Genomic DNA, 10,092 nt, shown 5'->3' on the forward strand with positions numbered 1-10,092 from the left:
CACTTCACAAAATCGATGGCATCATGTGGATATATTGAAGCAACATCTCAAGACATCAGTCAGGAAGTTAAAGCTTGGTCACAAATGGGTCTTTCAAATGGACAATGACCCCAAGCATACTTCCAAAGTTGTGGCAAAATGGCTTAAGGACAACAAAGTCAAGGTATTGGAGTGGCCATCACAAAGCCCGGACCTCAATCCTATAGAAAATGTATGAGCAGAACTGAAAAAGTGTGTGCGAGCAACAAGGCCTACAAACCTGACTCAGTTACACCAGCCCTGTCAGGAGGAATGGGCCAAAATTCACCCGACTTATTGTGGGAAGCTTGTGGAAGGCTACCCAAAATATTTGACCCAAGTTAAACAATTTAAAGGCAATGCTACCAAATATTAATTGAGTATATGTAAACTTCTGACCCACTGGGAATGTGATGAAATAAATAAAATCTGAAATAAATCATTCTCTCTACTATTATTCTGACATTTCACATTCTTAAAATAAAGTGGTGATCCTAACTGACCTAAGACAGGGAATTTTTACTAGGATTAAATGTCAGGAATTGTGAAAAACTGAGTTTAAATGTATTTGGCTAAGGTGTATGTAAACTTCCGACTTCAACTGTAGCTAGGCGGGACAACCACATATCACAGTCTTAAGTACATTTTCCTCAGTTATCAGCGAAGTCGGTGCTCGTAGGAAAAGTTGGGTGCAAGGTTTCTATTTAATTCTTTAATTACATTTTGATTGAACTATATCAGCTAAGGTTCTGTGCATTGTTGGACAAACATAGAAGACATAATGCTGCTGTTTAGGTTGATAGATAAATAACTGAACAAGGATTGTGAGTGAGAGAATGAACACGGTCTATGTCTCGCTCTATAGCTGGGATTTAATAACGTTGGAGTCCGCCACACCTCATCATGCTGTACATGTGAAGACAGCTTTCTGGTTCTGAAGAACCTTTTTCAATCATGCGGGTGCCATAATCTATGCCTGAATACCAGCTTGTTGCTTCTGGTATTAAATCCTACCAAGTGAGACTTCAGCCCATTTCGGATGGGATTAGTTTTACCGGGGGAACTCAGGTAATATAATTATGTGCACGAGCACAAATCACCACATCTGTCATTTTAGTCCTGTCCGAATCTGCCATGTCAGTCATTTTTACTTGGTAGGAAGGTTGTTATCCCAGCCCCTAAAAACCTACTGTTTTTCAGAAAACTCCCAGGTCCTCTGATAATACTTATCCCGTGTGAATCGTCATCCATGTGTTTTGAGTTAAACAGGTACTGCGCCCAGTATGGGTAAGAATTTGGGAACAAAGTGCTATGCACGTAGCCTACAGATGAATGAACCGTTTTTTTTCTTCACAAATCAACTTTCCCAGAGTCATACTTCCCTTTTAAATGAAGTGGATGATATTGTGCCAATGAAAAGCTAAATTGCCAGATCCGTCAGGTAATTAAGTGTCTGCGTAGGTTACAGTTCATGGTTCTTACTGATATCCATAGTAGAGCCTCCAGGCTTCCGTCATAACGGTACATTTTGAATGAGAAAAAAAATAACATTTACAGGGGCAGTTTGGTAAAACTAATCCCGTCCGAATGGTCCATGGGGTAAAACGGACATGCTGGGGCAATAATTACATGACCTACGTTCCATAATAATACTAGTCCCGTGCGAATAGGGTTTTTAGAAAACTTCACAGTCCCTCTCAGCCACAGCAGAGATCCTCCTTGTCTTGTAGATGAACTTGACCTGGCAACGTGTCCCTGGGGTCGTGACCCTGAAGCAGCAGCCCCCGTCCTGTAGTGTGGCAGAGTGTCTCTGAGACACCTGCTCCAGCTCTGTCCCGCACGCCCTCCCCTGCCTCTCCTCTCTCATCCACACTGTCTCGCCCTCTACTGCCAAAACCAACACTGTCCCCCCTAAACCCTGCACCTCGCCCACCCCCTGCTCCTGCAGTCCAGACACACGCACACACTGCGGCTCGTGTACCTCAAAGTACTGGCCCCTGTCATAGCCGCGGCAGCTAACACTGATAAGAAAGGAGGCTGGCTCGGAGGTGACAAATTGGAGGACTTCCTCTATCCCGTTGTCGATGGCGACTGGGCCCCTGACCCTTTCTCCCCAGCGTATCTCTGGCCCTCCGAAGATCCGTACTTTCTCTGGGACAAGCTGGAAGCTGTGATGCTCCCCTGGCTTCAGGTAGCTCTCCAGACCCAACATAGTGTCTTTATGCAGCTCCTGTAAGTTAAGCAGGCCCCACCTGACCGGGTCATACTTTACCACAGACAGAACCCTGTGTCTCACCCCAGCATCAAAGCTCTGGGGGCCGAACGCCGGCCGGGCCAGGGTTGAGCAGATGTGCTGGGTGATGGTAGCAATAGGAGCCTGGGAGAGATCTATGGAGGTAGTGTTTTCTTGTGGGTGCACCCTGTCCAGCAGACGTGTGATGCAAAGGCAGAGATCTCTGTACTGGATGGGGAGACCAGCTGGGACTGGGTGTTTGGAGGGAGCTCCGTGTCCCAGTGCTTTGCGGATGACCCGTGCAGGCAGGCCCTGGAAACGGGTGACTCTATGGAGTCTGCGAGAGCGGCAGGGGTACACAGCCCCCTCTTCAGGAGGGGAGAGGCACAGACTGTCCTGAAGAGGGTGGAGATCACGTAGCAACTGAGCTAGTACTGTAACACTCTGTAACAGGCTCTCAGTTCCCCCGTCTGCCCAGCATTCCTCCAACTCCTGGAGAAGCTCTGTCTCCACTCTCTCACTGTCTCGTAACAGACGGACAGCATCCCTAGGTTCCCACAATGATTCCACTGCAGCCCCAGGATCCTCCAGAGCCTCTGCCATGCTGTCCCACAGGACCAAGCTAAAGATGTTCCACACTTTGTCTATGTGGTCCCCAGTGTGGAGATGGTCCCCAGCTCGCAGGTGGTGGTCCACAGTGCAGAGGTGGTCCCCAGCTTGCAGGTGGTGGTGGTCCCCAGTGCGGAGAAAGGCCTCAGCCACAGACAGCAGCTTCAGTAACATACATCCCCTCTCAGAGAGCAGCACCCCTAAAAGCAACAAAACAGTTACTGATAGGTAGATAGAGAAGTACCTGATACAAATAGACAAATAAGTAAGTAGTGAGACCTACGCTTTGCTGTGCACTCTGCCACCCTGTTTAGCAGCCTAGAGGCATCCTGGGTCTTACTGAGGAAGAGGGTGACCAGGGCCCTGAGCTGAACGATGTCCCCCACCTCAACCTCCTCCAACAGGCACTCTCTGACGGTCCTCCTGGGCAGACCCACTGCCACCCCCAGCTCACACACATTCAGCCTGGCCCCCTCACCTGGAGCCACAGCCAGCAGGGACAGCACCTGCTGGAGCACATCTGAGAAGGAGGAGGAGGTGACACAGGTTGTCACTGTAAATTGTTAATTTTATTTTCAATCTGAATCTATCTTCTGCTACTGATCTGCTTGTGTTATAATGGTAGTTAACTGGTGTGACCTTTACCCGAGAGTATGTGGGTGTCTGGGAGAGACAGACCTTCCCCATCAGTCTGTCTGGTCTCAACTGCTGTGTGAGTACTACATAACCCATCATCCTTCACTTCCACAGGAGTACTACACACCCCAGGATCCTCCACTGCTACAGAGGTGATATAAACTTCATGACCACAGACCAGAGATATTAGGCACAGCCCACTGACTGAAATACAGACACAAAACACGAGACAGAATTAAAAAGTAATAAACTTGTTATAACAAGTTAATAACACGTCACCACTGATGTCTGAGGCCAGCTGTGGGTCTTCGCTGCCCAGTGCCTGGTAGAAGCTACAGCAGGCCCTCTCTCCCTTGGACAGACAGACGGACAGGAGCTGGTGGGTCTGCTGGTAAGATGTGGGCGCTGCCTGGACCTGGTCCAGTTCAAACTGAGTTAGTGTGCCATTAGAGAACAGCTCCAGGGAGACCGGCAGGACAGAGAACCCCAACCGGCCACACAGGACACTGAGCTGGGCCTGCAGCTGACGCTCTGGGGAAGCCAAACAATACAACACAACACCGAATCAGATAGGAGATGACCATTGCCAGATGATTAAAACACCTATGCATACCAACAGTCTGACCCTTTCAGGAAGAGGTCCTCTGCATTACCATACCTGTGGGTCCACGCTGAATATCTGTGGGGGAAACAAAAGACATCAAATATCGTCTTAAGACTCAAGTTTGCATGTGTAAGATGAAATTAGGTAACACTATTCATACACATTCATCATGTGTTCACACACTTGCCCTTCCATACCTGCATCAGTTCTGAGCCAGGCTCGGAGGCGCGGGTAGTGCTGCTTGCATCTCCTGAGGCACTCCATGAAGCATCTGGCCCCAGCCTCGTCCATCTCAGCCTGGACAACCTCCAGCAGCCTGCGTGCCCGGCCCTGAGGGGTCCTCTCTGCCCCCACCTCAAAGTAGTTCTCCTGGGAGAGCAGGCCGGATGCCAGGGTCCTGTCCAGCAGGGGAGCCAGGTTATACAGGGAGGCCACAAGGAGCTCTCTGGAGGCCAGCAGGTGGGACTTCACAGGCTGCTTCTGCCCCCCTGGAGGCCCCACTGGGCCTGGGTCTTCTGTCAGGAAGGATTGGAACAATCATTACTTCATCTTAGAAGTTATTCAAGCAGATTGGTAGTTAAATTGCGGGACAGTGTGTGTTTCAAACTACACCGGTGTGCACGGATAAGGGAACACACCCTCTACCTAGGTCTGGCATTGTGGGGAATTCCATCACCATGTATCCATTGCAGGCAGCCTAGCAAAAAAAAAACAGTTAATTTACATAGTTTTTTATTTAGCAAACTTTTTAATTGTGAATTCTACATTTAAATCACAGGTACATCTGGAACTTGTAACGCTAGCTTTATTTCAGTCAACTTCCTGGTTTAGCCTATGAGCATATTTCTGTCAAAGTTGACAGCAGAATGTCTGCCTTTTGCCCCTTTCCCACCAAAAAAACTACATCCTCAAACATGACAACACTGACTATAATAATTTGTCTCTAAACTAATATACACTAGTACACTTAATGAAACGAGTAAATTATCCTACCTGAATGTGTGGAGTATCGAGGAAGTTGCAGCGCGCAGCAGGGTTAGAGGACTACGGTACCCACCATGCTTTGCAACTAGACAGTCCCTCTCCCAGGGTTGCCCGGCAACGAGGCGATGCCAAAGATGATATATATATATATATATATATATATATATATATATATATATATATATATATATATATATATTTTTTTTTATTATGCCAAAGAAGATGGACTCGTGGCTGTCGTGAGAAGATTTGATTCTCACGGAATGCTGACATTAATAGCTACAACCAAGGACATATTTGCAAGTACATGTCAACTCTGACTCCAACTTTTGCAAGGTAGTTTGCACGGGCCGAAAAAATGTTACGCATGTGTGGCAATTTCTCAACGCTCTCGCTGGGAAGAGTGAATGTCCTTGTCTTGAACAGATGAGATGACTCCACAGAAAAGCAGGAAGCATCTCAGGAAACAGATCTCACAAGCTGCTGGCCTCTGCCCATCCAGAGAACTTCCCCAAAACTAGGTCAGGGTGCAGGAAGCACAGACACAGGCAGAGGGCCTTCAGGGCAAGCTAAATGTAGGAATATTACTGTACATTAGCCCCCTTGACTTCTGTCGCAGCTCCTTTAAGTCACCAGAAAACAGGTTTAGGGGACCATCCACATTCAAGTAGTCCACCTCAATAATTCACAACATGCATTAAATGTTTATTCCACTAGATGGTAGTGTTTTACCTAGAACATAATTACATTGCCAGTAGATGTTGCAATTCTACGAAATTGGCAACAAATTGGGGTGTCACAACCAAAACAAAATCTATATGAAGGTCAATGGGGAAATATTTGGAGATAGTTGGGGGGCTTTAGTTGACATTGTGGACTCATTGGAACCAATGGCACAAAATAGGGAAATAAAAGCAACAGTTGATTTGCTGCAATTGATATTGTGTAATCTAATCGAATATTAGCTAACTTCGAGGAAGCAAGAAAGTCTACAATGTCCCCAAAAGCACATTTTTCCCCAAATATTAGAATAATGATATGATAGTGCCATGATCAGTTTCTAAAGCCTTCCCGCTCTCTTTAATGTTCAGTCCAAGAAAAACATAGACAGCTACTGTAACAAAGGATTCATATTTTTGTATTCCAACATGTTGAGTGATTATGTAGCTGTTTAAACTGCTTTTTGATCTTTTAGCCACAAATCATTGTATCAACTAGTAATTCAACAGACTATGTTTCTTTTATCATCTCAGGTGTGCACTATGCTATAATTATGCTGTGGTGTGGAGGTTGCAGGGCTAGTGTTGAGAGTAGAATAGAGTGGGGAGGAAGGAGTGGAGCTTTTTCCAGAGAGCAGTGACTATGCCATAATAGCCAGGGGGAATAGAGCTTGCCAGCTTGTAGTCAGTCCTAAAATATGTAAATGAGTTACCTCTGGTTTGTTCAGCCATTCCCATGGGGGGAAATTAATGGGGAAAGAATGGCTTTTTTTGATCAACGCTGAAAATAAGGTCTGAGGTTAACACAGGCTTAGGGAATCTTATACGTTTTGTTCTATGAGATAATACCAGCCAGTTAACATGGCATTCATGAATTATGAAGCCTTCGTGTGATTACAGAAGTGCTTCAGAAGTGCTTCAAAATCCACAAAAAGTGACGTCTGCTGATGAAGATTATCTCAGTAGAAAATGTACACTGTGTACAAAACATTAAGAACACCTGCTTTTTCCATGTCATAGACTGACCAGGTGAAGGCGATAATTCCTTATTGATGTCACTTGTTAAATCCACTTCAATCAGTGTAGATGAAGGGGGAGGAGACAGGTTAAATAATGAATTTTAAGCCTTGAGACAATTGCGACGGATTGTGTATGTGTGCCATTCAGAGGGTGAATGGGCAAGATGAACGATTTGAGTGCCTTTGAATGGGGTAGGTTGGTTGTGGGTGCCAGGTGCACCGGTTTGAGTCAAGAACTGCAACGCTGCTGGGTTTTTCATGCTCAACAGTTTCCCGTGTGTATCGACAGTGGTCCACCACCAAAAAGACATCCTTCCAACTTGACAGAACTGTGGGAAGCATTGGAGTCAACATGGGCCAGCATCCCTGTGGAACGCTTTTGACACCTTGTATGGTCCATGTCCAGGTGAATTGAGGCTGTTCTGAGGGCAAAGGGTGAGTTGCAACTCAATATTAGGAAGGTGTTCTTAATGTTTGGTATATTCAGTGTTTTGAGATCTCCTAAGCCTGTGTTTACCACAGACCTTATTTTCGGGGTTTATCCAAACCCCCCCCCAATGAAACATACAGTTTCCCATAGGCTTTTGCCGACGAGCCATGGCGGAGTTAGTGCCTACAAAAATACGCCATTACTATTTCTCTCCATATCTTAAGGAGTAGATCCGTCAGATAATAACCGCTGCAGTATAAAGAGGCCTGGAGCAGTGGCAGTAAACACAGGGTTAAGGGTCGTCACGGGGATGCCAGGGGAGCAGGAGGGGCTTATTGTGTTCTGTGCAACTGAGTGGAGGAGGGGATGAATGGGGATTAACCTTGCCCCAGTGGCTTGCTATACCCCCCCCTCACACCCCCCTCCACCCCACCCAGAGACATGGGGAACATTGTGGGAACCCTCTCCTTCATCTGCCTCTAAGCAGTCAAGGGAGACCCCCCCTTCGCCACTTCTACTCCAGCCGACCTCTCCACATAACTGTACACACGTTTGTCCTAATGCATAGGAAGTAGGGTGAAATTGTATATAGCAACTCACATAGGGTATACTATATAAACATTTGCATACACATGTACAGACAGAGTGGCATTTTAAAGGAGACAATGATGCTCACAAATGCTTACATGTGTACAAGTAGGCCTGAATATTATAGTTGCTTGGTACACTCAGATACACAGTCAACCATTACAACACACAGTTAAGAGTCAGACACACACACACACACACACACACACACACACACACACACACACAATGCCAATGTGAGTGGGGAGACTGCACAGGCACACGCTTTAGTTTTCTTAACACATTTCAATCTGCTCCTACTTCACCTTAATGAAGGGGGGTTGGAGTCTCCCCCTCTCCACAGCCCAGAAAACACACACTCTCTTTCTCACACACACTCCAGCTCAAACACACACTCCAGCTCAAACACACACTCAGTCACTGCTTGACACGATTGACTTCCACATTGTCTAGGGAAGGTGTGAGGGACACTTGACCGGCTAGAGTAATGGTTAATGGTGGAGATTGGTGGTCGGAATGAAAAAGATTTAATGATGAAGCACTGTCTTTGTGATATAAATACCTGATTTTGCTATATTTCTGTCCCCTTGTTGACTTCTAGACTATTGGCTCGTGTGGATGCATCACATGTTGCCTTAGGGATCAGATTGTAGATAGATGGTTCTTACATCTGGAGTGTCTGATAAGGTACATTAAAACCACTTGGGTTGTATTTAGCTTTAAATGTTCACCAAGGTTTTTGTAGACAGGCCTCCAGACTTGCACCTGCCCATAGAAGGATGGCTACTCAGAATATGGAATATGTATAGCTAAGTAACAAAGAACCATCCTGATCTTGCTTTCTTACCTTCTGTTTCGCCACACAGACGAAAGGAGAGCGCATCGGTGAGGAACGTGGATCAAGCTACCAACATGAGAGATGAAGAAAAGGAATTCAGTACTATTCAGTGTTATTTGACAGGGTGTGGTTTTGGAATGGAATGGCTTTTTCCTTATTGACTTCTATAGAAGCGTTGGAGCCCAGTGCCCTTAAGTCTCAGGAAGCGTGCCGTTAGTTCTCTATAAACTTTGTAGCTTCACTTTTCCTCCACCAGAGGGCGACATCCATATTCCACTCTGTCCACACACACACACACACACACACACACACACACACACACACACACACACACACACACACAGTATGAGGTTTTGTTGGAATGTGCCCTCTTTCTCTCAACATATAAAGCCACTAACTATGACTGTCTTCTTCTTTGTGATGTAGTTTCCACTGTGAGGTTGATTATTCACTTTGTTTTACCAGAGTGGTTTAGTTTGTTGTTATGAAGCTAAATAGTGTTTGTTTGACTATACTCTGTAAATGAATTCAGCTTTGGTGGGCTTGTTTTTCGATGCATCAAGTTTGTAACTCTTAACCTTGGTATGTGGTGTTATGTATAGAGGCCGTTCTAGGAAGATGTTGTGTATCTGAAAGGCTGCAGTTGGTCTGAATGAACCTCAAACTGTCTTCAGAAACTACTAGACTTGTAACACATTGACTGTAATGGTATGTCTCTATACGCATGTGTGTGAAGAAGGGAGTGTGTGTTTTTGAAGATTCTGCATGCGCGTGTGTGTGTGTGTGTGTGTGTGTGTGTAGAGGACTGTACCATGCAGCTGTGTTAGGTTCTGATCTGAAGCAGGCTGTTGTTTGCTGTGAAAATATTATTGCAAGTGTTTATTATTGCTTCAGTGTGAAACAGTGGGAGTGTTGTGTGTGCCGCACGGGCTGGCGGGGGATGTGTGTGAGTGTGTATGAACAGAGAGAGTGTATATGTGTGTGTGTGAGTGTTGGGGGGGGGGGGGGGGGGGGGGGTCATCCATCCCTCCCTCCCTCCCCCTTCTGTTCCCACAGGACTGCCCCCCAGCCCCACTGCCTGGGACCTAGTGCAGGCTGGGTAATGGTGAGGCCTATAGGAGTTGATTAGTTCCGGCTGGATCCCAGATAGTTCTGACAGGCAGGAGAAACGAGCTCCCAGCATGACCCCCCCCTCCGTCCCCCCTCCGTCCCCATCTGCGGCACAATGGGGCCGTCAGGGGAAGGACTTTTTAAACAACTGCAGACCCCCCCCCCCTCCCCCCTCCTCTCAACTAATACTGGGCCCTTATCAAAGCACACACCCACACCATGCTATTAACACACATATCACTACATAAAACACACAGATACTATAATGACACGAGAGCAGATAACACACAAGGATCACGCTATG

At 46.4% G+C, this 10,092-nt stretch overlaps 1 protein-coding gene across 3 annotated transcripts; it reads right to left on the reverse strand.

Moving 5' to 3' along the window:
* Nucleotides 1-535: 535 nt before the first annotated feature.
* Nucleotides 536-5,190, reverse strand: LOC110535356. Of its 3 annotated transcripts, none has more exons than XM_036935011.1 (8): nucleotides 5,094-5,190; nucleotides 4,746-4,797; nucleotides 4,298-4,615; nucleotides 4,155-4,175; nucleotides 3,776-4,027; nucleotides 3,506-3,637; nucleotides 3,144-3,380; nucleotides 536-3,060 (listed from the first exon to the last, which is right to left on the reverse strand). In XM_036935011.1, the coding sequence occupies exons 2-8, from the start codon at nucleotides 4,777-4,779 to the stop codon at nucleotides 1,694-1,696; spliced, it is 2,361 nt and encodes a 786-aa protein (XP_036790906.1). In that variant the 5' UTR covers nucleotides 4,780-4,797; nucleotides 5,094-5,190; the 3' UTR covers nucleotides 536-1,693. The 3 variants fall into 3 exon arrangements, with proteins under 3 accessions (XP_036790906.1, XP_021475978.2, XP_036790907.1); XM_021620303.2 differs by having other exon boundaries at nucleotides 3,506-3,640; nucleotides 5,094-5,189; XM_036935012.1 differs by having other exon boundaries at nucleotides 3,506-3,640; nucleotides 4,739-4,797; nucleotides 5,094-5,148.
* Nucleotides 5,191-10,092: the final 4,902 nt, after the last annotated feature.

This window comes from Oncorhynchus mykiss, chromosome 11 (assembly GCF_013265735.2).
Source record: "Oncorhynchus mykiss isolate Arlee chromosome 11, USDA_OmykA_1.1, whole genome shotgun sequence".
NCBI lineage: Eukaryota > Metazoa > Chordata > Actinopteri > Salmoniformes > Salmonidae > Oncorhynchus > Oncorhynchus mykiss.